This window comes from Patiria miniata, unplaced genomic scaffold (assembly GCF_015706575.1).
Source record: "Patiria miniata isolate m_02_andy unplaced genomic scaffold, ASM1570657v1 HiC_scaffold_15, whole genome shotgun sequence".
In the NCBI taxonomy this organism is placed as follows: Eukaryota; Metazoa; Echinodermata; class Asteroidea; order Valvatida; family Asterinidae; genus Patiria; species Patiria miniata.
This window is the reverse complement of record NW_024037053.1, coordinates 3,500,134-3,527,194: the sequence shown is the minus strand read 5'-3', so window position 1 is coordinate 3,527,194 and position 27,061 is coordinate 3,500,134. Positions and strand designations below refer to the sequence as shown.

Sequence of the window (27,061 nt, the reverse complement as noted above, 5' to 3'; positions counted from 1 at the left end):
CGTCTTGAACATTCTTACAAATTTTTATTATTTATTTATAACTACCTTAGACAGTTTACCCATTCCTAATGGCCGAGAGCCCATCACGTGGCCCGTTTTAAATGGCTGATAAAGACATGGCTGGCTGGTCTTAAACACTTTTCCAGTATCGCATGAAATTTGGACTCCTATGAAATGCGTTGCAAGCACCGTTTTATTGGTTGAATGTTCACAATCCTCATGTTAGCATGCGCAATACTACGAGTCAGTATTCCATAGTCCTAAATTCACACAACATGCAGTACGTACGCGCGACACACGCGCCAATCTCCATTTAAGGAGCTGTTTACCAGAGGGCCTTTGAGGGGTGTTTTGTTGACTTGTTTACTTTTTTTACTCTTGTGGACCGAAGAGTTTTGATTTTTTAATTTTTTTTTTTGACCGAAAAGATATTTATGAATTCGGCTCGGGTAATTATCATCATCCAGACTCCAACTGGTCTTAAATACAGTGTTTAATACCTCCCAATTACACATTTATTCCCCTATTTTGGTGGCTTCTTTCTACTTTTTAAAAATTGTTAAAATTGCAATTTTTTTTAATGAGACTAATGTGATACCTGAATATGTATTGTAATTAAAATGTGTGGTTAATAACACATATCATGGTTTTGTTTGTGCCTAATGACAGTAAATGTTCAAATACTGGCCACAAAAATGTATAATTTTGCTTCGTTTGATCAATCACTTCATCTTGGCTCTGGATGGATTTCAGGGAATTAAATATTGGGTCTCGCCCCTTGTTCTGTCTGTTCACAAAAGTAATTTTCATGGAGTGCAGCCTGTTATATTTTATTCGAACCAGCCAGCCGACCTACTAGTCTGGTAAGACATCTGCACTAGTCAATTGGAGGTTGTGGGTTCGAGTCCCACCCGAGTACACTTGTGAACTTGTAAGTTCTCGGAAAGCACCGAGCAATGAGAGCATACAGTGCTTTTACAGTGAATGGCCGGCAAAACAACATGTTGAAATTTTCAACTTCTTGATTACCTAATGGATTAACTATGTACAGCGGAGTATCAATCCTATGGCCAACAGTCAAGTGTTAATAGAAATACTCTGAGGCCTTTGATCAGATTAAAAGGGATTGCTTTTGCTGTAATTTTCAGAAATGGATGGATTTGGGGGCTAGTAGCAAATATTGTTACGCTGACCAGTTTCGAGTTTTGTGTTCAAAGATGCTGGAAAAACCAAGAAAAAAATTATGTTCTTGTAATCTGGTTCCCTAACCCTAATTCAGAGACCAGACAAAACGAAGCAATTTAGAGACGTCAGGGAATTGTCGGGTAAGGGAACCAGACTAGCTGGTTTGCACCCGTTCACAGATATGTAACCGATTGGAAACAAAATGTGGACCAACTAAATTTGGTAAATTAAGGGAAGTATTTGAAAGTATTTGTTTTTTCCAACGATGGTCAGCCAACCATCGTTGGAAATTGATACAAACGTTCCATTTTTCTTGAAAATGACAGTACACCAGGTGCCGTGATTCCACAGGTTGCTCGAGACTATTATTGACTTACAGTCAAGTAAGGCACTTTATCACAATTTGGTAGTTTGCTTTTGGATGTTTGCAAATGTTGTATATTGCCTTTAAGCCAATGCAATAGTTCATATCTATTTCCGCTTGAACAAACATTCTTATCATGCATGAACTCGTAAACTTTGATCTCAACTAAACAAAATAGCAAATATGCAACTGCAGACTCATCTTTCTGGGTGAATGAACTTCTTTTGAACTCTTGGAAGAAACTTTGTTAGCAAAAAAAGTAGGAAAAAGTTTGGGTTTTCTAGCTAAAAGGAAAGTAACTATGAAACAGTGAGGTCTCACATGGGCCCTTATTCCATTCATTGCTTGGCACAGTCTTTTATCACGAACAGTGGATCTCGGCCAATATTTGCTTATTAGATATGCTAAGCAATCTTGTTCCGCTTAGCAGCCCATATGGTTTGCACTCAGTGTTTACGCTTAGCGTTGGGAGGTGGTTGCCTGTTATCCAGCTTTCTCTTGAGCTCGCCGACTGTCTGCCGCAGCGACAAAACCTCCCTCTCCGACGCAGCCTGGGCATTCAGCATTTTCTGTAAAGAGATTGGAAAACTTCGAAATGAGCATACTCAACCCTCACAAAACAATGTTTGTCCTTCTTTTTAAATTCTCAATGCTGAAGTGGGAGGGGGGCAGGCAGACCCCTCCCCCCTTCAGTCTCAGTCACTCAGTGGAAAATGTACCCAAGAAAGATCAAATTGTTAAAGGTAGCGTCCATCATTTGTCATTCGTGCATTGTGTTCGTTTGAAGCAACAAAAGTGCTCAAAATCTAAAGAAGGGTGCTGAACAACTAACCTGATGAAGTTTCAGCTCAGTGAATGCTGTGTATTCGGAAAAAAATATTATTTATAGGATCAATCTGAATGCTGCCATACTTTACGCACCTCCCTGAAGATGAGGCTACTGGCTGAGCTGGGCTTGTCACTGCTGCGTTGGAGACTACTCCTAGCACTCTGTAACTTCAGGAGTTTGGCGTCATACTGCGAAGTCACATATAGTCATCATAAATCATCACAAGTACAATCACAAACCATCACAAGTAAATCACAAGTCAGTCACAAGTCATCACAAGTCAATCACAAGTCATCACAAGTCATCACAAGTCAACCACAGGTCAATCACAAGCCAATCACAAGTCAATCCCAAGTACAATCACAAGTACAATCATAAGTCAATCACAAGTCAATCATAAGTTAATCACAAGTTGTCATAAGTCAATTACAAGTTATCACAAGTACAATCAAAAGTTAATTACAAGCCATATCAATAGTCAATCACAAGTCATCACAAGTACTCACAGGTCAATCACAAGTCAATCACAAGTTGTCATAAGGCATCATAAATGACCACAAATCATCACAAGTACTCACAGTCAATTATAAGTCAATTACAAGTCATCGGAAGTTGTCACAGGTCATCACAAGTCATCACAAGTATCAACTAAAACTCAATCCCAAGTCAATCATGAAAAATCACAAGTTTCAACAAGTCATTACAAATCATCACAACTTATCGCAAGTCATCACAAGTCATCACCAATCCATCACAAGTCCATCCAGGCCATAGTCCACTCACAAGCCACTCAAGTGTCCCGTGACACAAGCATTACTTTGGTCATTTTTCATCATGAACCTAACTTTTAATATGGCTAGAGATTTTAACTCAGGTATGACTAATTTCAAGACACCCCCCCCCCCATAAAAAGTTTTTGAAGGGATTAATTTTCAACATACTCAAAAGTATCACTAGTGCGTCAACTTTACAAAATCCAAAGTTTCTTCAAGAGTTTCTGTCTACTAGTCTTACCTCCAGTCTGAGTTTGACTATGTCTGTCTGTCGGTGCTTCTCAGCCTCAGCCAGCTGTTGTTGCAGCTGCTTGATCTCGGCCGACTTGTCTCTCACCGCCTGCTGAAGGGCCCTAGCTTGCTCCTCCACTGCAGGTGAATAGGAGAAAGAGCACCTAGGCTGCTAATTATCGGACCCTTTTAAAATGAGCCAGGTCGCACGACCCCTATCCTCTCACAATACTCACACACCCCTATACTTGTTTTGTACTTGTGGGGACACCATAAAAATTTGTCTGTATTGAAGACCAAACTTGTGTTTCAAAAGTGCCCAACACTCTGGAAAGATGCTCCCAAAATTAAAATACCTTAAGATATTGTTGCTCTTTTTTCATTTTTTTACCATTGAGTGATGCTCATCAGGACACAGAGTCAATATCTAGCCATAGAAATGTCAGATTTTTAAGCATGTTTAAGATGAGACTGTGGGTATCTCACTTTGCTTGACTTGCTTGTGATGAGCCTCTTGCATCTGCATCTTGTCTTCCGAGTGGACTTGCTCCAAGCGTGCCTCAACTTCAACGAGAGCTGTCTGGCCTTCCTGAATATATGATAAACATAAATAATCCTTGCAAGGGCGGATCCAGAACACAATTTTGGAGGGGGCCAAAAAAAATTTTGGTCCCCCCAAAAAGTGGGTCAAAAAAATTACGGCGTGGGTTTCGGGGCCCGCTTAAGGGCCCCGAAAATTTTTTGGATTCTAGATGCTCTGTGGTGCGATCTGAGGCAATTTCTGACCACTTTAACCAATGTTTTTTTGAGGAAAAGATGGTGGTGTACTCATTGCCTGCCTTTATTGCGATGTCACATAAAAAAAAAAAAAATTGGTTTCGTTTTGGGGGGGGCCATGGCCCCCTTTGGCCCCCCCCCTGGATCCGCCCTTGAATCCTTGCAATAAACAATGTCAACCATAATTACCCCAGGCCGATTAGTTCTCTATAATATATATCAAAGAAGATCAAGGAAGAGGAAAGTTCACTGTGGCAACGTGACAACTCTGTCAGAAATCTTTAAGCATTTCCATTAAATAGAGAAAACTGAAATTAAAGTGTATGCCTTCTTTTGGAGGAAATTAGTTTGGCAACCGTTGTCCAGGATATTGTTTAAAAAAATTATTGGATAGTAAATACCCCAAAACCTCGGCCAACCCCCCCCCCCCCTCCCCCTTCCTTCCCTCCACCCCCTCCCTTCGAAACAAAAAAGGAGGGCGATCACTTGAAGATAATGCATGACATTCATGGTCAAACAATGACAAATTCTAGAGCATATATGGAACAAAAATCTCTTGTCTCTGTAATAATCTTCTACCCACCTCTTTCAGGGTTTTGACTTTCTCCTCCATTCTGTCAACTTTTTCTTTAAGACTCTTGTTTTCATCTGCAAAAACAAATATGCCTTTTCAACGATGACAAATAACAAAATCAAAAGAAAGTGTTTTTTTTTAATTGAAGTAATTCTTATTATTTTTTTATAAAATACACCTGGGCTACCTTCTAAGTCACATCTCTGGGCCAAGGTGTCTTGCAGGCTGCCTATGATCCCACGGAGCTGCTTCAGCTCTGCACAGAAAAAAAAGACAAATATCATGGAAAAAAATATAACATAGGGCCTGTTTAATATCCACGTGAGAATGAAAAGAGTAATCATGCTTAAAACTCACACCAAGAACAAAACTATCCAGCTAGGGGTAAATAAGAACTTGTATTATTCTGTAAGAATCAATTAGAGACAAAAGAAACCAAAATAAAATATTTCTAATGAAATGGGAAACTAAGGTCTATGAAGGAAGAGTTACCGTCCTCGGTAGCTTTTGTTGCTATCCTGTCCTGTTCTCGTTGATCTAGCAGGTCCTTCAATTCCTGGTTCAAGTTGCTGTTTTGGAGGACCAAATCTTGGTGCTTCTGAAAAATTGTTACCATGGTGAGGTTACATCAATCATCACAAGATTTATTCAAATTTGTTACGTATTATATTGTCCCGAGAAATTCCCAAAATATCCATATTTATGTAACAAGTACTTTCTTTCCCCAAGATTCCAATTTAATACCTTTGGGGGGGGGGGGGGAATTAAGGCGGGAGTTATACTAAGTAGGGTTTGTTTAGAACTTAGAAGTTCTTGAACTCTTATGCTGCTCATTAAATCATTTCGAGATTGTAAGTGGAAGGTCTCCAACCCCAAATTTCGAACATGTCGAAAGTCCAAAGAATATAAACAAACCGTGACAAAATTTGTAGCCACGTTCACGTGTGTAAATAGCCTACGGCCTACCGAAACCGAGTCTAATTTTAAAATTAAAAAAAAAACCATTAAACTTTAACAAACCCCTTGCCACTTCGTGAAGTCCTTCGTAAGCTGGTCCAGATCCACCTGCCTATTCCTCCGCAGTGTTTCCGAAGTCATCGCTGATTACGTGGGGGTGAAATTATCTGTCGAACTTTGCCTACTTGTCAACAAAAATGGTGGTAAAATCTTACGCCAGTCGCAAACCAGTGAACGGCGTCCATTCGCCAAAAGTTTGGTCGCGGGCAGTGAAACTATTGAGGGCGCTGTACACGTTTTACTGCGTCCGCGAGAGGACGGGATTATGATGAAATAATTCCGTTAGTGTCACACTTTACTTTTATTCTCACAGTTATTTCGTTGATTACATAAAACATGCAGCGATATGACATCTGTTTGTCTATCAGTGTATTTCAATTTTCGCTTAGAACAACGACGCATGCAGCATTAAATAAGATAATGTAATAAAAACAAACATAATTTGTGCACAATACATTAATTTCAGTTCAATACAAGATTTACAATTTTATACAATACAACTTAGTATGTTATTTACAAGGGTTTTGTTGTGTCTATTGTGTTATTTCAGTGCAAAAACTCACATTGCATTACCTAAAACACTGGACTCAAGATTGCAAAGATTTTTCTCGATTTTTTTCCCCATGCATGAGAGGCATAAAGGGCCTTACGATGAATTATTCTTAGAAACATATTTTGTGCAACTTTCTACTCCTCTTAAATGTATGAAAATTATTTGACATCCCTTTTCGGTTAATTCTATTGAAAAGTGCACGTTTTAAACATTTCACAGTTTACGTGCTTGTCCAAACAATAGAGGTCGCTGTTGCTGTGATGTCATTTCAGGAGGGCACTGCTCAGTTTAGGGGTTTTCTGTTCGAATTGTGAACCTAGCAATTGCTCATTGAAAACATTTGTGAAAAAGGTTTGCTTATTGGCTTACTGCCACGTACTGACACAACAACGAGTCACCGAAGAAAAGGTAATTTATGACAGCAAAATATCCACATTCTAGCAACATTTTTGGTGCTTAGATAGCTGTAACATTGAGGTTTCTGCACAGAATGACATCACAGTTTTGCTCATGAATATCAAAATTCGCATTATAAGCATTAAAACCAAACAGGCACCACAGAATACCTTTGAAAATGGCCAAACGAAACTTGAAAATAAGGTTAAACGGGACACAAAGGTGCATTTTCAATGACTCCATTAAACACTTGAATTACATTACATGGGCCCCTTAAATAGGTCAAGGGTTAGACCTTAGCATAACTTACATCACAAGGGTGCAATACAACAAATTCTACTTATGCTTGGCTGAAATTGATTAATTTGGTAAAAAAAACTACACATTTGAAGTCGCACCTATTGTAAGGCTGAGCAGAGTTAGACCAAATTCTGGTGTAGCTTACTTTCCTCGCCTTCCACCGCTGTGACCCGGGTTCGAATCCCGCCTGGGCCAATATGTGGATTTGGTTTTCAGTCCCTGCCTGATTCCGTGGGTTTTCCCTCAGAACATTATGCTTCTGGGGTTTTCCTCCCACCTTGAAAACTGTAATTTCTTCTCAATGTCTTCTCTCTACAGGTTTTTGCAGGCTTACGAGCTACAGTGCCTAGGGCACTTTTGAGGAATCCTTGGTTTCATTACCAGAAATAAATAATAATACAACAATGTATTTATAACCAAATTTACAAAACAACAACATTAATTTGGCAGTAACAGTCAAGTGGTTACCACTAAAATGCTGTAGCTGATCGATTGAAACAACACTGAAGCTATAGAACCAAAGTTCGGGAAATGCACTTAGAAATAACGCCACACGTAAAACTGACGAGGCTTAAGTAAAGGAATCCCTGCGTTCTCATGAAGGTCTTTGCCAAAGGCCATCAGTCTGGGGGTTTGGTCGGTATCAAAATGAGGGAATAATGCTTCAGTTATTGTGATTTTTGACAAAGTTATGCTGATTTGTTGTTGGAAAATAATGTGAGCATTGCAGATGTGGCAGCTTTTGGGATGCTATCACTTTTTTAAACAATGGCAGCCAAAACATGATTGTTATCACATAATTTAATCCGGTAACAAGCACATTGGCGGCCATTTTGAAAAAATAAATCAAAACTGATAACACTCAACAAACTGCCACCACTCAAAGATATCACACATTTTCCAACTGTTGATGTGCAAAAAATTGCCACAAATCGCTATGAGCATTGCTCATTTCGTTCATTTGATACGGTGGCCAAATGTTTGGACCGAAGCTGATAACCTTCTTGTCATATTTGAAGAATTCAAACAGTCGCTCCGATCCGGTGGGGCGAGTTGGCAGAGGAGAGGGACATGTTCCGCGTGTTCACCGCGCTCCAGTACGTCGACTGCTGGCTGATGCGCCGCCTGCCCTGCCCTTGCTTACCCCCCATACACGTGCGTAGAGCCAGCATGAACCCTTCCCGGAAACTCTCCGACATGAAGGCGTAGATGAACGGGTTCAGGCAGCTGTTGGCGTAGGCCAGGAGGTGCAGGGCCAGGCTGATTTTCCAGAGTTGGTCGCTGTAGCCCGGGACTCCGGAGAGGCCGGCCCGGTGCAGGACGGCGAAGGTGAAGAAGGGACCCCAGCAGAGGAGGAACACGACCACCACCACGATGAGCATGGCTACGATGCGCTGATAAGAGGAGGAGGTGAAAAAAATGAAGAATTGATTGGCCGATTAAAGACTAGGGAGCAAGGGCGGATCCAGGGGGGGGGGGGGGGCCAAAGGGGGCCATGGCCCCCCCCCCCAAAAAACGAAACCAATTTTTTTTTTATGTGACATCGCAAAAAAAGGCAGGCAATGAGTACACCACCATCTTTTCCTCAAAAAAACATTGGTTAAAGTGGTCAGAAGTTGCCTCAGATCGCACCACAGAGCATCTAGAATCCAAAAAATTTTCGGGGCCCTTAAGCGGGCCCCGAACCCCACGCCGTAATTTCTTTGACCCACTTTTTTGGAGGACCAAATTTTTTTTGGCCCCCCAAAAATTGTGTTCTGGATCCGCCCTTGCTAGGGAGTGGACCTTATTTGAATCTGAGGGCGCTCTTTTTCGAATTTCATTTCTTTTGTCTCTCACTCTCTCTTCTGAAATGTAAAAATGTTTGGACAACCGGAGAGGGTCAAGGGTGACACGCATTATTAAAATGTCAATGGTCTTCACTCTTGGAGTTTAATTACTAAAAATTGAAACTTGTTTTATGCAGGGTTGGGGTAGGCCTACGTTGCCCCCCCCCCCCCCCCCTCCCCAACCGCCTTTAAAAAAAACCTCCCCGATCCGCCTTTTTATTTCCTGATATGTGACATGCGAATTCAACACACCTGAAGTTTCTGCGTTTCAGTCCTCTGTTTCCGCTGAGGGCGCCCTGTAGGTACCGCGGAGTAGCCACCGCACCGCTTTCCCTCCACAGAGCCGTGACGACCGTCACCCTCGTCGTCCGACCCGGGGCAGTCCACCGTCTCCTCCCTGGTCACCGACGTGGGAGCGCCCCCTCCCACCGGCATCCGTTGTAAGGGGACGTTGGCCGCCGACAACGGCCTCATGTGCCGCGTCAGACGCTTGCCCGTGAACAGACGAACGATGATCAAGATGTAACAGACGGCTATGATCAGGATTGGGACACCGAACAGCAGCACGCAGATGTAGATGGTGTAGCCCATGGTGACCGCGTCGGTGGGCCAGCCGTCGCCGCAGACGGTCCACTCGAGGCCACCTCGGATCAATTCCCAGATTTTCTAAAAGTGAAAGAATGGTGAACAAATGGGCCCAATTGGTACATCAGTCGATGTGCTTAAAGTTGGTGTTTACATGCTTTTTAGGTGTGGCATCTTAAAAAAATAGATTTTCAAACTGAAATGATAAATTTCTAGCATTACATTAGTTATGAGCTTTCCAATGAGACAACAAAAATCGGCCCATGACAAGACAGTAAGTAACTTCTTAATATCAACTTTAGAATTAAGAAAAGTGCAACGCTCCTAATTCGTTCTGAACTTGAATAGTGTGCGCAATGTTTGAACTGGAGCGCGCCATTTAAAACTAATTTTTACAACTGTATAAAGGCCTGCAAAAACAAACAGGCAAATTTATTTGTTTACAGGACATTATATTCCTTTAAATTTCGTTCGGAAAAGAAAATCGAAATTTAACAGTCTTCACATTATTTGTGTACTGTAAATTTTGACAGAGGTGTATGAGTGTTCACCAGTTTTTGCCTTTAGAAATGTCTTGCCCTTTATTTTATTAGAAACAAATAATGATCAACATGCCATCGACAGACAAGATGTTCCAGTGGTCGAATGATATAACCATTACACAAGAGTCCAGGCATTTCAATGAAAGTTTTCGGGCCACTAAATGGTTTTATTAACAACACTAAAATCCAAAAACGACAATTGATGAGCTCAACAAATTATTAGGACAGCCCAGAGCAATCATCTTTAAGCGGCCCTATTTGACCTTGAAGCTGTCCAATCTTTTACACTTGAAATGATCTCACAGAAGAGGAAAGCAATGAAGTGCTGTATAAGTAGTGCGAAATTAGAAATAATTATTTTTTTTAGGATTACAGTTAATTTGCGTAGCCTTGTTCTGGCTGTGCACCGTCAGCTGTTTTAGGCTAAGTGTGATTTTCTGCTCGAACGGCGACTAATAAAATCAAAGATTTTCGAAAAGTGTTAAGAAGCTAATTAATCGATTTTCCAGCTTGCGTGTTAAACTAACACTCTACAACTTAACAAGGTCGGGTTTAGTGCTTGCAATTACCTACATTAATTTTTAAGCCGAGCCGTTTTTGGATGAATTGTTTTTTATTTGGAAGTCTCGAAGGCCCCATCGTAGAGCACGGGCGCCCTCTGTTGGTCTTATTTTCAAGCCCATCTTTCGTGCACAATCGAAGCTTATACATGTACATCGATCGTAAAATATATTTTTTGGTCAAAAAGAGCTGTTAATGAAACACCACTGATTTACTCGCTGATAATACTCTACATTATTTTTTTCCCCCTATGATTTCGTGTAATATTCTTTTGCAATTAAAAGTGAAACTGCTATTAGCAGTTTGTTTTTAAGATTTCGGCTATAATTGGTTGGGTTTTTTTTACGTTTTCGTGAGAAAATTGAAAAAGTGGCTCGTCAGAGTTTGGACTCGAGCCTAGCCCATCCGACGTCAAGACTAAAGCATTCATCACTCCGATTTATTTGACTGCATGGTCATTCTTCATGATTAGCGCTAAAAGAGTGTAAGCCCCAAATCCTCTACAATTAAGGGACTAGAAATAAATTAGAATCACACTTCGTCTCCTATTTTTGACTTAAGCGGAATGATGGAACACTTGGGACTCGCTGACGAAGATGAAAGAAGAACTCCCCAGCGAAAAAAACAGTGCACGATCCTCCGACGCGCCGGCGCTCGGCCGGGGACGGTGGAGGTATTAGGTCGCGGGGCCGCACTGGTAAACGACAGGGTAGAAAGGACTTTAGGGAAGTATTGATGAATGAGAACCGCGAGCAACCTCGGCGATAATAACCGAGACGCGGAAAATTGAGAGGCGGAGCAGTCGTTGACAAGCAAAAAGATGAAGGTGGCCCTTAATTGATTAATATGAAGCGATGCTCGCACCCTGTGCACTATAATTCAGCAGACGTTGGTGTAAAATGATGAATTTAGGTGAAAATTGGGAATGCAAAGTCCATAAATGTTTACAAATCGTTAGCTTGAAAGGTACTTGACATAGCACGACACCAGAAATAATTATGAAATCAGCTGTTTTTCATTACTTGGGACGTACAAAATAAGTACGACCCTTATGGAGAGATTGGATTTCAGCCGTTTCCAAAAAAAAAAAAATACAGCAAAGCAAGCACAAGGCAGTTCAGCGGATCTAGGATGGGGTGTTGGTGGGGTTTAACACCCTCCTCCCCTCCCCCAACGCTCCCGGTCAGCCGCAGACTAATGTTATGACACTAGTAAAATGTGGCCAAAAACAATAGACCTAAATGGAATGCTAAAGTTCCGTAAATTTCAAACTCTTCCCAGGGGACAAGTCCCACGACCCCCTAACAAGGCTTCACTCAACAACAGCCCCCTTCATATCAATACCCCTCCCCCTCCCAGTTCCTGAAGATAGGTCCACCCCAAGTTTTGACCCGGGAAAGTGTCAATTTTGACCCGGAAAAGTGTCATTTTGACCCACAAGAGTGTACATTTTGACACTTTCCCGGGTCAAAATTTACAATTTGCTGGGTCGAATTGACACTTTTCCGGATCAAAATTGACACTTTCCCGGGTCAAAATTTCCACTTTTCTGAGTCAAAATTTAGAATTTTCTGGGTCGAATTGACACTTTTCCGGATCAAACGTGACACTTTCCCGGGTCAAAATTGACACTTTCCCGGGCTCAATTACACTTTATGTGTAAAAATTTACACTTTCCCGGGTCCAAATTGAAACTTTCCTGGGTCAGATCTGACACTATTCCGGGTCAAAATAAACACTTTCCTAGAACAAAATTGACACTTTACCGGGTTAAAATTGACACTATCTCGGGTCAAAAGACACTTTTCCGGGTCAAAATTGACATTTTCTCGAATCAAAACGACATTTTCCAGGTCAAAGCTGACACTTTTCCGGGTCAATATTGACACTTCTCTGAATCAATCTACGAGCCATATAGTTTTGACCCGGAGACCTTTGCAAAAGTGTCATTTTGACACAGAAATGTATTAATCCAAATAGAACCCCGGTCAAATCTGAACAGAGACTCTTTAGAGTGTAGAGAACGGACGGTCGTTCGCCGCTAAAAGGCCAAGGGTATTTTGTTCTTTCGAGACGAGAAACGTTACCTTTGAGAAGAAGGCTGGGACGCACATGACTAGCGAGAAGAGCCAGATGACGAGGATAGCTATGCGCGTACGGCCCATGGTAATGACAGACTTGGTCTCCAATGGAAACAGCACGGCGTAACATCTGTACCAGAAAAGAAGAAGCAAATTTCGGTAACAAACACCTGTTCAGAAAGCTGATGGGTTGATTTTGTTCTTGGTGGTAGCTTGCTCTTTGTTTGTTTAGTTGAGTTTATTTGTCTATATTGACACACCGAAACCTTCTTTTTGATCACTTTTGAACTTTTTTAAAAGGGATATTGTTTTTTACAAGATCTGAAGATTTCATCAAAGATCAAAATAAAGGAACAAATAGCTAAAATAACAATGCTTGGAGATCTGTTGAAGAAAATCCTTACATAAGCCCCATCTTAATTACACGTCCTGTCTAAAAGGTCTGAAATTTTGCCTGAATTTGTGAATGCCAATAAGACGATGTAATGACGAGTTAAAAATTAGCTCATTGAAAAAAAATACCAAAAAGTATCTGCACAAAAAGTGACCTTTCTCCCTCCGACTTAACAACGAGATGTTAAATTGAATTTTCCCAACGAGCAAGTTACTTGAGCAAAGCAATTACCAACGTGGTTACAGTCGGTGTTGGATTTCACACGCACGTGTTGGATTTCATACGTCATCGCAGTCGGGCGTTCGCCCGAGTCCCGCGCCATATTAGAATAGTGAAAAAAGGTCAACCTTTGCAGGACGTACTTTTGAAAAACCGGGGGGGGGAGGTGAGCCGTACGTGCGTGGGTTACCGCGTCCTGTGAATGAAAGATTTATCTATCTGATCTACGAACACTACCTGTCTCACATTCAACCATTTTGTCCATCATTCTTCAGTCATTTTTCCCCTGCTGGTCAAATACAATTTTTTCAATCAGTGTGTGTCCATTGGAAGCTTTTGCAGGTTTGTATACAGAAGACAACGCGGACTGCGTCAGCATGGCGTGGCTATTCATAGAATGGGTAAAACAAAATCCTGGTTTATGGTACAAACAGGAATTAAGGTATTTACCTATACCGAAATGATGGATCACTCCGCAAAGACTGCAAATATATTTCAGGAGCACCATTAGTAAACCTAAAGGATGAAATTTCAACCTACTAGAATTTCAATCCCGCAGTCAGATTCTTAAAAAAAAAATCCATTTTTGTTTTCCTGTCTTATTTCAGTATTAGCAATCGTATACAAGTAATACCCGACCCAACGGAATCTGAAACCTGACCTGATTATTCCATTCCGAACGAATGTCAAAAATAAGTCAGATGAACACAATGGCCTCCTTTTTTTACGTTTTTATTCTCGGTCCAATAAACGAGAAATGTCATAACTGGTGCGTCGTAATGCATTATTGATTCGGCACTCTTGGGTTCGGGTCGCGGATTCTTTTTATCGCCCCGACGATGGTCACTACCTGCCATCGATGAACCAGAAAAAGAAAGAATCGAAGCAGGTGGCAAATCAGTCTCGATTGGCCTCACACAACAACGACACCTCACACCGCCCTCTTGGGGATACCAAACGCTATCTACCCCCGATAAGTGATGAACTACCCGGGGCCAGCTGGGTCGCGCGGGGAAACTGACAAGAGTACGAATGCCTCGCCGCCTGTCATTAAGCATCGCCAATAATCTTGGTCGTCATATCAAATGGGTTTTCCCAAATTGAAAAAAAGTCTATGACTATTAAAAATCGGAGTGGCTTATTAGTCGGTCATTTAGGCGTGGATTCGTTCCTGACCGGCAAATCAGACGTGATGCCTCGTTGCGAATGGTCTTTGACAGTCGCCAACTTCCAATGCAGTATGATAAAAAAATAAAATAATCAGGTTTAACAGCAGCTGCATTGAGACTGAAGAGTATTTTTATGACCGTTCCCTGTGTTCTAAAGAGAAATTAAGAGGATGTTATAGTTTGTGGCAGAGAATTTGACGAATAAAAGTTTTGCTACATACAAATGAAAGTGCAGGATCTGTTTTATAAAAAGCAAAGCGGTTTTGAAATGCTTGTGGGTAGTAGTTTATTTATTTTTGTGGTAATAAAAACAAGACGTTTTTTTTAAATGCCCAAGCACTGTGAAATAGCTCGAAAGCCTTGAGAAACCAAGAGGAAGAAGACGATGAAGAAAATTCATTTTTTAAGGTCAGAACTCTTTTAGGGAGAACTCTGGAACGTTTTCTATAAGAGCTCCTGTAGGTTTCACATTGGAACAGAAATCCCAATCCTCGGCCTGGGTAGGATTCGAACCCGGGCCTCGGAGATAGAAGGCAAGGAAATGGCCACTGCTCCAACTTGACTACTCTTTTAGAGAGATTCTTTCACTTTAAATATCTTACAAAAGAATCGAGATAAACAAACGAGTATTTAGTGGTAACAAAGTGCAAGGCAGTTGTGAGGTTCAGTGTCTGGTATATTTGTTTCCAGCATCGATGCAGCCTAGAGTTTGTCTTACTCCTTCCGTAAATCTTGCCGTTATGAAACTGCAGGGCTCCGAGGGATACCGTCATGAAAATGGATCTGTTTGTGACAGGTATGAATGTGATTTAAACAAAAACACCAGCAATTGCTTGTTAGATATGGCATTTATACGCACTTTAATAGCCCGGATTGGTGATAAAAATCCTTTACGGGGTAATAGTCCCTGTGGCGATAAACGGCCTACACGAGCTGTGCATGTGGCGGACATTGAACTATTTCTCTTCACGGAACCCTCCAGAGAGAGTCCACAGCGCCGCGTGCTTCGAAGTAAACATCTTCTCCGAACATATTACATTCGAAATGAATGTGTTAAAAAGCTGTCAAAAGAAAATGACAAAAGCATTAACCGTACATTCATCCTAAAGCTTGATTAAGCGCATTGCACTGTAGTTCTCTCTCAAATTGCACATTCTTTAATAGTAGGCCTATATCGTTACATTCCGATAACATATTATGTCCTCCCGTAGAGATTTTTTGGACGAACAACCGGTTTACAAGGCCTTGCCGCAAAAGCTTGCATAAGTACCTAATCGACGTTTCGATCACATGTGCAGGGCCATCTTCGGGCATTGGCTTGTATTTGACACAACTACAGGGTGAATAAAACCAAAAGGAAACCCAAATGACAGGACCATTTTTGTAATACAGTTCTGCATGTAGCACTTTCAAAACCTAGGATATAGAAGCCCAATTCATAAGCTTTCTTTTAGTACACAACTCATTCAAATCACTCATGTAATTTTTAAGCTACGGAGTTTCAAACACAACCACCGTTTTAAAGTTCTGTCCACGGATCGCAAGGTGCGAGCTCTTTCAGCAAAAACGAAAACAATTCACGCACAAACAAGCGTGTATACTCGAAAACGAACGCGCACTTTAAAACTACGATGTCTGAGTTAAAACTGACCGCTGCTTCGCCCTCTTCAAAAATTAGATTCCCGCTACTCCGTTAATGAATGATTTCACTTCGAATGACCACAGGCCATCTCAGCACACGCGCCCCGATATCTCATTAAAAATCATCTCCGATTTCACTGTCTCTTTTTTCCGCTGTAATTTTGTCTCATCCCGAGTTATCCGGGAACATGCCAGCCCGTCTGCTCTAGGAGACGGGACGATGTTCATCTGCTTCTTTTCTTTCGCTTACGGCGTGTTAAAATGTAGGAGGCAATATCCATACCTAAAATAAAATACTTGATGAAACTCTGCAAAAGACTATAACGACCCATTTATTTCTCAAAGAATACTGACAAAAATCTGACTTTTTAATTATATTATATTTTTATCTGACGGAAAAGTCTCGAAATTAATATATTTATTTGTTCTAGACAAAATTTCCTTAAGTGTTTTTAAAGATATGTTTATGTTTCACCGAAGCTGATTCGAATATTTCGGAAAACTGTAAAGTCTGCTTAAAATTCTATGAAACATTAATATAGGGAGAAATAATTACTCGACTCCTTTTGAGTTTGAGTTTTTCATCGGAAACAAGTCTGATTTTTTTCAGGTTGAATGTTTGTAATTTTGCATAATTTCGATGAATATTTATTTTGACTGCGTCTGATGCAAATAAAATATTATTTCAATGACATTATAATTTTCTTTGCAATAGAATATTATTATCAACAAAATTTGATGGACTTTTTTTTTCAATTCGGTGAAAACAAATCCAGTACTTTTGTCCTTGAAATTCGGAAATCTTTCAAAAAACCCATTCCGTTTTGACCTTTAATTTCAAAGTCACTTTTTTTTTCTGCAGTGTAAAACTAGCGCTAAAAAAATCAGCTACACAAGACTTTCAAGTGTCCTTGGCGATTGGGAGAGCATTACGCGGACCAACCCAGGCGTGCAATGCCGGATATTCGCGAAATCTCCAATATACCGAAGAAACAAAAAAATTACCAAGACATTTCGGGAGCTATACACTTGCAATTTGTTTTGATTGAGTTACGTACGGCAAGGTTATGTGAAATTGCTCCTTGGGGGACAATTCAGCAACTTTGTTATCTTCTGCGCGTTTATTCTCCCCGTGCTGCGTGCAACAACAAGCCTGCTGGTGCGAGCTATTTCGAGGGAAATGTCTGCGTCAGGTTCGCCTGACAATTTGATACCCTATTAAAGTTTTGCCAGATACCGTGGGGAAAACTTTCTTCAAATTTCGGCTTCGGTTGCAGATTTCGGATTCGGCTCTGGCTTAGGAGCCTAATTCGTCAGCCTTTAATGTTCCACCAAGTGAACCAAAATATTTTTTTTCTTAATGTAGAGTTATCCAGCAGGTCCCAATTGAGACATAGCTAAAAAGCATCTTGAGTGCCCCTTTAACCCTGGTTGAACTTTTGACCCAGAATTTTGGAGGCAAATACCAGACCCAGGCCAACTCCCATATAGGATGTGTATTGTCCAGCTCCAACCAAAAGGCTTGTGAAGTGTAGCTGCTGTTATCACAAGGCCATCAATCATCCTGTCATTAGGCCAAGTTTTGAAGCCTGGAAACAGGTGGTCCTCTTCCTTTATAGCTATATACATGTAGCCTCAGGCCGTTGTAGTGGGTGACTTCTGAGCTTTGAGCAGTGCCAAAACTTAGTTGATTCATGGAGAAATAAAACACATTGAACTAAGAAATACTGGCTGCATGTTTTGTCTACTTTGGAGAAGCCTCATCGAAGATAGATCGCTTGTGTCCAGCAGCTATCTTGAAGGTTTGTTTTGTTTACATTAATTAGATTTTTTTTAATGAAACCAGGGATTCCTCAAAAGCGCAGGTACTGTAGCTAGCAAGCCTGAAGAAACTTGTGGAGAGGAGACAGTTGCAGTTTTAGCGGTAGGAGAAAACCTCCAGAAGAATATTCTAAGGAAAACCCACCGAATCAGGTAGGGCTGAAAACCCAATCCACATGTGGACCCGGGGCTGGAATCGAACCTTGACCACAGCGGTGGAAGGCGAGGAAAGTAACGCTACGCCAACCGGACTCCCCTTCAATGAACAAGAGGCCTACTTATGCTTATCCCTGTTGAACAACAGCACACACCTCAAAGATGGCTGCTGTGCCAACTGTCTATAGCTTCATCGGAAATGAAACAGCTATAAACCAAAACTGAACCCATAGTTTCCAGAATGGTGTCGCTATGCTCGACCAAAACGGCAGTCAGCAGGCAACAAAGTGCACGCGCGACCAACAGTACAGCGTCAAGTCAACTATGGCATTCTCACGTCCGCGGTAAAAACAAAATGCCTCGTCCATGCATATTAAAATTCGTCACAAACTCAACTCATGAATTTGCAAATTAATTCCTATAGCTTATTCCCCCGGAGTTACCCTTGGGCGATGGCGAGAGGTTTTTGGACCCAACTTTTTTTTGGTCAGGCCTTGTCCGTCTGGGCTGATCTGAAGGCGGATGTATGCACGAGATTAGGCGAGAATGGACCCGTAATCCCGATGTTGATGCCGTCCCATTTAATGTGGGGAAAAAAGGGAATTCCAATAGTCAGATAGCATTATTCAGAGATCTAAGGATATTTGTAGAATACCAATAAGATGCTTTAGGGACTGCGGATTATAGATACGCCATCACGCAGAACATGGTATCAAGTGAATTCTTATGGCGGCCCGACCAGATGAATATGGATGTTCACACAGTCGCTCATATTTTTTTTTTCGTAAGGGTGTGCATCAAAATCGCTCAAAAACTACCTGTTTGGAATGGGTAATGTACCATTTAGAGAATTTGAAGGACAGGGGTTCAGATAAAACGCCCGAGACACGGTGAAAAATAACTCGGGGCTAAGATCTGAGATATCTTGCAAGGCCATGCACCAGAATTGGGACTCGACTCATGACCGAGACGTGTCTGAAGACCAAAAAAGAATGCAGTGAGAAAAAGCAGTTCCTGGATTTAATAATGAATTGGATTTTAAGTCATTCACAAGTCAAATTCCAAATTGAGGTCGCTGGTATAACAGGGGATGGACGACAACTGAATGCCCTTGTCACACTAGATCGTTTGCACTGCCTGTTGGAGGTAGGTGCATGTGTGTTTTTGTTCAACAGGTTCAACAACTGCAAACTCCTCCAATTGGCCTCATGGAAAATATCATATGTAGCCTCAATCCTGCAAATTCCTCCATTGTGTCTTGAATGGTCCGTGGAGGGGTGACCACTGCCTGAATCCTGCAAAATCCTCCATAATTTCTTGAATATGGTCCGTGTATGGAGGGGTGACCACTGCCTGAATCCTGCAAAATCCTGTGGCAGTGACTGTCAATATGTTGAGGCTTGGCCACTGACATCACGGAGCAGTACGGAGGATTTCAAGCTTAATCCAGGCCCATAGTTATGCATGGCTGAGCAAAAACAACACAAGGTCCGACTCAAGACCTTGACAAAGTGCATCCTACGGAATCTAACACGCTTTTGCCATGTAGCCTCAATCCTCCAAATTCCTCCACTTTGTCAAAGAGGATTTTGAAGGATTCAGGGCAGTTAGGGTTTTAACTACAGGATTTACATAACAAACCACGCCTGAAAGCAATCGATTCAGTCATTTGAATAGCTCAGGTATCATCACACACACACACAATCTTAATATGCTTTTTTTTTTTAATTTAGCTAACTGCAGTCTGCCAAATTTATGTTTTGTAATATTGCACTCCTAAAAAAATAGTAGGCCTACAAAAGTTACTAACATAGCAACTTTCCTTTTGTGGGACGCACGGTCACGTGCATCGAACATCCACTGACTTTCATCGCCTGAAATGTCAGTACAGACAGCACTCTGTCAATGCTAACCAGCGATCCCCGTGGGCCTCGCCTGCGTGTTCGAAACATGCCAACTCGCCGCGAAACCATAAGAGATTTCATTCAGATTGAAAGAAATCTCTGTCCTGTCAAATTCTGTGGCACGCCGTGTACCCTTCGGCGTCTGCACTGGTGTGTCTCTATGCATGAGAAATCTTTCAAATCTTGTCCAAAACACCGTTAACCCTCGGAGGCCAATATTCAGAGGGTGCAACCGGCCAGTGCAATATAAATTCATAAGAATCCATAAAAATGTATCTTTCTGTCCAATTACATGTTACTTTGGTGTTCATTCATCGCATTGTCATTGTTACCAATGCTTCTCTGACTTTTTGAGCTTTATGCTAATGAATTTACATATTCATGAGCAAAATAGTGATGTCATCAGAGCAACTTGTTAAGTACATCATTTTCAGCATCGCAGATCGCCAGATTTTTCCCCTGTTGATTTAATACATGACAGTCAATCGGTACGCCGTTTTTGCACAAACGTTGAAAGAGAGCTTCAAATGATTCATGTACAGAAATCGCTGATTGTTAAACGAAATGACCGCAAGCCTAACAGCGCCCTCTGTTGTCAGGAAATGGCAGTGAAAAATAGTATTGCAATCAATGACAAAACAATGTGATGTCTCGTCAATTCAATGGATATCTGCTCAACAATTGTGCGCATATCATGAACTCTACGATCCCTTTAACATGATTTTTTTTTTAATTGCAGTGTTTACACCAATCCGAACAACACTGCGCCCTCTCGCGACTCAACTTTTCTCGACCAAACCGGGCGCATTCAACGATCTCACGGGAGTCTTTCGATCGCTGCTTGTAGTTTTTATTGGCTTTCACCACTTTTGTTTTAAACGCACCCGGCCATTTCACGCAAACTACATAATCGATTCCGTGTGAAATCCAAACCCCAATCTGTGAGAGTCGGTGAACGGCCGTTCGGAGGGGCCCCAATTAAGTGCGCTCCCGTGTGTCTCGCGGGAGGGGTTCCCCCGGGCTCAAGCTGCGAGGGATATTTCACCACTCAAAGATGCGGGGAGGGTATGAGCACAAGAAGCGAGCCATATCGTCCTGATCAGCTGTCGAGTTAGGCAACCGTGGACTGGTCGCTCTTTGGATTCGAGGAAGCCATCATCTCGAGCGCAGAATTTTACGGTCTTTCCAAAAATCAGTCGTGTGGACAAAGCAAAATAGAACTATAAAATTCCAAACAGAATTGTGGACTCCTCAACTAAAGGATCTGGAAAGTTCGGAGATGGTAGTCTAGGCCGGATCGGCATCAGTAATTGATCTTCCGGGGTCCTTCGCTTGCTGAGGAGGAACGGTAAGTCTTACAGTGATTATTATATAAAATTACCGAAAATGTGGTATTTTTTGGTCGAGTCCCGAGTCACGCATGTTGAGTCAAAGTCCGCAGGGTTGCGTCCGAGTCCGAGTTATTTGTCATCGTGATTCGAGTCCGAGTCCGAGTTGAGGTGTATGGGACTCGATTCGGACTCAGGTCCGAGTCCGAGTCATACAAGTCTGACTTGGGTCTGAGGGAGACACCAACATTTTATCATAATGACCAAAGTCTCCCCAATGTAAAATGACGTACTATAGTGTTTCCTATATATATTGTTAGATAATACTTAAATTTGTCAATTATTCTTGGGTACATATTTCTGGTACGAAACCCAAGTGCACTTTCATTGTTCAAGTGTCTGCAGAAATGTAAAGAAAGAAGACGATCCGGAATTGTGTTCAGTTTTAGCAGAGGGAGGAAAACTCCTGAAAGCAGCAAAATCACAGTGTCAGGTGGGGACTGAAAACCCGATCCACAGCTTGGGGGTGGATTAATTCGAACCAACGGTCAAATGGAATTCAGACTACCATGAACGGGTCTCTTTTACCTTATATGGACCTGAACTCTCACACGTGACCTGTCTTTCTCCTAATTATCTCATCATTTAGACATGCGCAATACAACCAAGTAGTCCGTATTTCATAAGAGTCCAAATTTCACCCTATATTTACATCGGGTCACAGGGGTGGAACACGATGCGAGTTCTACTCCGACTGCACGACCCGACTCGAGCAAGATGCCCATGCCGGTCTCTCGGATTTGCCTCCGCGGGCAAAGCGTGTTTATTTGCCCTTCATCTGCAGGGAAGCTGACGGTAAACTGGCTACTCCCAATGGGACTTACAGATTCCATCTCTTGAATTTCGGAATGCCCAACTGCCGCCACTGTTTGCCTCTCTCATTTTCCACAGCTGGATCTTATGGACACAAGTTCTCCTCGCTCGAGAATAAACAGGGATCGAGTTAATCACCTTTAGTTTTTTTTATTTTGATATAATGCATATGTAGGCTTATATGTATTATGCAAAATCCTTTAAATGCTAAGTAGTTGGTATTTTTTCATAATTCAACGACCATTCTTTTAAGATGCAAAACAAATCCACGCTGCTTATAAAACGTGAGCGTTTAAAGGGTCCATGAGCATTGAGTTTTCTGCCTAAAACAATATCACACATTTTGCTCAGAAATATGGAAAACTCGCTTTTTTTAAAACAAAAAAAGCACCAAAATGCCCTTGAAAATGGCAACACGAAAACTGAAAATAAGGTAAAATGGGCACAAAGGTGCATTCTAAGGACTGCATCAATAACATTCATTGCTGGTCCCTTTAATAATACACTATTTTATCGCATTTAACATCAAAGTGCGGAAATGTCTGACCATGCCCTTCAAATCCCTTTGACTTTTAACCAATATCCATTGGATTATCTGGCATTATTTTTTCCCGGCGTTGGATTTGACTTATGCATATCCTGAAGAGGATTTAGAAAAAAGGATCCCATCGCGTGAAAAAAAAATCAGATATCCCGTATCGGCGAGACGATCTTTATTGAACATGCTCAACAACAATGTTCGTGTTTTGTCAAACTTATTGGAGCTTTGGTTTTAGGCGGAAGATAAGCGAAGCAAATTTGTTCACGGTACGATTTTGTGAAGTGCTTATAAAAGATCTTTGATTCTAATTCATTCTTTTACTTCTTCAAGCCTTTCTGGTAATAAGGGCTTTATATAAAAGTGCAGTGCAAGGCAGCTATAAATAGAGAAAGCGTTTAAAAAAATACCCAGCTTTTCGGGAAAAAATAATGATGTAGCCTACTCCAAGGAAAGTTAAGGAATATTTTTCTGGTTTTAACATTCAATACTCAGGAAATTCTAGACACGAAGCCGAGTCTGCAAAGAAAAAGGCCATATAATGTAGAAAGCCTACCCGCGCATGCGCACTGCACGAAATACAGTCTCGTCACGGCAACAAGTTGAGCACGCCGTGCCAACTTCGATCTTCGACCATACTTCAAAAAAGCTGGAAACTGGCTGCATCATTTCATGTTCGGGCAGGGAACATGTCGCGCTCGTATAATTGCGAAAACACCTGCCGCTACCAACCAAAAGAATATGTTCCTTTAAAACCTTCAGACTTCAGAAATCAAATTGGACTGGATAGCGCTGACTCAATCATGAAAAGCGATGTGAATTAATATCTCTTTTTGTGTCCACTCACCCCGGGAATTGACGGGTCGTGGGGATCGTTAACGCAGTCAAGGGTGACATGTAACGATCGTTAGCTGCGCGACCTGCAAATGAAGGCCGTGATTAACCTTAACTTTATAGGCCTAGAAGGGCAAACTTGATTAAAAACCAAAAAATGCCTCGATGGATAGGCAAGGTTTTTCGAGAGACTTCCATTTTTCTGCTACAGTGCAGCTCTTCCTTTTAAGAAAGAACGGTTAAGCATTGTTCATAAATATCCGAGACCATTTACCAATTCCTATTGGTTGAGAGCCCATCGTGTGGGTGGTTTTAAACCGCCGGTAAAACACCGCTGCGTTCTGCGCCACATCGCGCCAATTTCCATATAAGGAGATTCTTAGCACTATACGCGCGAGAGTCACGTACCATAGAGGGGTGTTTCGTTGGAAACTTGTAAATTTTTTACTTGTTTGGACTTTTTTTTAAACAGGCCTTTGTTTAAAACCTGCCAGGGTCCTGGACGGAGCTAACTACCCTCACCCCTAGCCGGTTTTAAAACGAAGACCTACTTTTCAAAACCGGCCAAGCACATATTTATTTCCCTATTTGTAACCCAGAAGTTAAACTAGCAAGACGTTAATGTGCAACACGGCACATCTCGTTCGTTGGTACCCACCGCTATTCTGACGTCACATATATTTGAGTTCTGATTGGATAGATTTTTGTTCGACAAGTGACCCAGGTCAACACTTCTGCGTGCGCACGTGTTGTGCATTGATTATGATCGTACTCTTCCCATAAATGCTTAGTGCTGCAACCATTACAGTGACATGGGCCTAATATCCTTACCAGAGCCCTGGGTCAAGTAACGATGTGCTTACTTTTGTTGAAACCCAAGCAAAAAATGGTTTAGATATTTCACAGGAATACATGGAATGTTGGCTTGCAGGCATGCGCACATCCCGTTACTAAGGAGCCTGCCTGTGTACCGCGGCCCGGGATTTGTACGCCTGGTTTTTTAATTGCGGAATGGTAACCATATGCTCAAAATTCATCGGTTTTTTAGAACCGTGAAATTGGGCTGTTCAAAATAGCCATGATCCGAGAGAAAGCAAATGTGACTGAAAATATAAATTCCACACGTGTCATGTCGACGATTTAGTCCGAGCCAGCGATGCCCGAGGGACTCGCCGATGTAGCTATCACGGCCGTTATCTATCTGATAGCGATGCCCACCCCACCCCCTCTCCTCCCCCGCTCACATATGGCAAATCAAGTCTCATCCTGGCATTGTATGACGATCCCAGGTCTCGACGAAAATATGGCCAGGGTTCTCCCCCTGGGGAAATGAACAGGACATTAGTTTTCGGTGATTGAACATCGATCGGAAAGTTCATCTTTACAGCCTGGGGGTCCATAAACCCGACAAGGCGAGCAGGTCGCGCACCGTGAGCATACCGTATACATGAAGAATCGCTTTAGAGAGTAGTCGAGCAGGAAAAACTGAAAGGAAAAAAAAAAGATAAATGTGTGTGGATGGTTGCTGCGGGGTGTGCTGTGTATCATCTCTTCGGTTATTTAAACTGTTGATGCCGACAACTGGCGTTGATAACACACAGCCCGTGGCATTTGGACTTTTCCTTTGTACGATGCATGTTCTGTAAACACTCTATAGTTAAATTTGACTACAAATCGGTCAAACGTACACCCAGCTGACCCTTGAGGGCGTCAGCTGGGTGCAAGTTCGACTGTTGTCTAGTCAAATCAATCTAGTTGTTTGTACAGTGTGACGTCATCAGTGTACACCATAGACACAACTCTATGCAGATGAGATAAATTTCCCCAATTTACAGTTGAACAGAACCCATAACGAGCAAAGTTGTAGTGATTTTACGTTCACCATAAAACAGCATATGCCGAACCACAGGTGGCGAGTGAAATTGGAATTTTCCAATAACCTCATTCAAACATCAAAATAGGTTTGTATATTTTACACCAGTTGCTCTAAAAATGTCCCCCCAAATCAATTTGTATATGCATGCATGATCGCCCCCACACACGCGCGTATACACATATCGGTATTTAATATGAGCTTGGCCGGTTTCAAACAAGCACGTTTAAAACCGGCTATATGGGGCCTGACGCGGATAATGGCTACTGCTGAAAATCCCATTCATAAATACCTTTCTGTCAAAAAGTCAAAATAAGTCAAAAATTCACAAATTTCCAACGATTTTGTTCAACAATTTTATTTCATATTTTGTGAAACACCACTCTAGCTGTGTTTACGGTGTGTGCATCGTTCGAGTAGTACAACAAAATTCCTTATGAAGAGATTGGCGCGCTGCCGGACCGTACTGCTCGATGTGGCGCAGAACGCAGCGGTGTTTTATTGGCGGTTTGAATTTGAAACCACCCACGTGGTGGGCTCTCGACCAATAGGAATGAGTAAACTGTCTCAGGTATTTATGAATTACGTATAAAATGCAACTACACGAGGCAAGCATAGTAAAGGTTGTCTCAGAGCGCTCTCAACCATGAGGCGCCCTTTATGACCTTATTGGGAAACAAATAATTAGGCCTACAGAAGAAAAACAACAGATGTAGGACCAAACAAATAGGACGAAACAAATAAATATAGGACGAAACAAATAAATATAGGGCGTAATAAAGTCATAAATTGCGCCTCATAGTATACTTTATATTCAATTATGGATTCATAGTGGGTAATTATTAGAAGTCTTTTGTGCATCTTGTCCGCTCCACAATATAGGCAGGATACAGCCATTTACTGGCTTTAAGGTGTAATTCTACACAACAGCATTACCCAGCTCGATCTTAGCAAGTGACAATCAAAGAGTCAGTGATATCGGAGCAGAGAGGACACTAAGCCAGCCCTCTGGGACCAGCACAAAATGTTTCCATGCGCGATCGAAGACGAAAATAACTCGGACACAAAATTACCAGCTAGTCTGTCAATTCTCGGGCGGAAGTGAAATTATAGTTCTCGGAAACACTGTCACGGCTTAGCTCAGCCAACTGAGACATCGTCGAGTCAGCATCTTCAAGACACGACCCGGTGATACCCTAGCTTTGACACCTCGTTAATCCCATTTCCCTCCTCCTGCTATCCTCCTTCGCCTGACACTGTGAGGAGAGCCCAAATCACTCATCAGTTTCTCCCTACCTCCCCTCAACGGCAGACACAATAACACCTATGCCGTGAACAGCAACTGTCTCGAGCCTAGCCCGGCTCGGGGATTCACGGGCGGCATAGTCGAGACTGCGCCGCTGGGTCATTTTGTAACCGCGTTTGTCACGTCTGCTTTGACCCCGTTTTGTTCGGATGGATTCCAAATCGGTCGCGATGTCGACACGGGGCAGCTTTATCCCAGAAGGACCCCCGTTTTAAATTATTTCCTGGGCACGCATTAACACCCTCCCTTCTAACACAGAACCGTAAATCAGCTGGATAGTGCATTATTGACGACACTGTTTTGACACAGTTCGGAGTGTCAAGTTACATTTCAACCATGTGCGTATCATTAATGTTCTGACCGATCTCATCGAAAACAAAATCGCAGCCGTTTGAAGATGAACATCAA

The 27,061-nt window shown here is 41.9% G+C and overlaps 2 protein-coding genes across 3 annotated transcripts in view; both read right to left on the bottom strand.

Moving 5' to 3' along the window:
* Nucleotides 1–1,373: 1,373 nt before the first annotated feature.
* LOC119722458 (paramyosin-like) lies at nt 1,374–5,973 on the bottom strand. Of its 2 annotated transcripts, none has more exons than XM_038192588.1 (8): nt 5,754–5,973; nt 5,226–5,328; nt 4,921–4,989; nt 4,743–4,807; nt 3,869–3,971; nt 3,393–3,520; nt 2,471–2,566; nt 1,374–2,118 (listed from the first exon to the last, which is right to left on the bottom strand). In XM_038192588.1, the coding sequence occupies exons 1-8, from the start codon at nt 5,829–5,831 to the stop codon at nt 1,996–1,998; spliced, it is 765 nt and encodes a 254-aa protein (XP_038048516.1). In that variant the 5' UTR covers nt 5,832–5,973; the 3' UTR covers nt 1,374–1,995. The 2 variants fall into 2 exon arrangements, with proteins under 2 accessions (XP_038048516.1, XP_038048515.1); XM_038192587.1 differs by having other exon boundaries at nt 1,379–2,118; nt 5,226–5,331.
* A 1,444-nt stretch (nt 5,974–7,417) lies between these two features.
* The window catches only part of LOC119722457 (somatostatin receptor type 5-like), a 36,605-nt gene continuing 16,961 nt past the window's right edge, over nt 7,418–27,061 (bottom strand). Inside the window, exons 3-5 of the mRNA XM_038192585.1 lie at nt 12,604–12,727; nt 9,081–9,494; nt 7,418–8,393 (exon numbers count right to left, since the gene is read on the bottom strand). Of these exons, the coding sequence (XP_038048513.1) occupies nt 8,022–8,393; nt 9,081–9,494; nt 12,604–12,727 (910 nt within the window). The 3' untranslated portion in view covers nt 7,418–8,021. The remainder of the gene's footprint in view (nt 8,394–9,080; nt 9,495–12,603; nt 12,728–27,061) is intronic.

Coding starts and splice junctions, on each gene's coding strand:
- LOC119722458 (XM_038192587.1), bottom strand. CDS start 5,831: ATGACTTCGGAAACACTGCGGAGGAATAGGCAGGTGGATCTGGACCAG. Junction 4,808..4,920: donor CCAGAGATGTGACTTAGAAG/GTAGCCCAGGTG, acceptor TTGTTTTTGCAG/ATGAAAACAAGAGTCTTAAA. Junction 3,972..4,742: donor AAGTCAAAACCCTGAAAGAG/GTGGGTAGAAGA, acceptor TCATATATTCAG/GAAGGCCAGACAGCTCTCGT.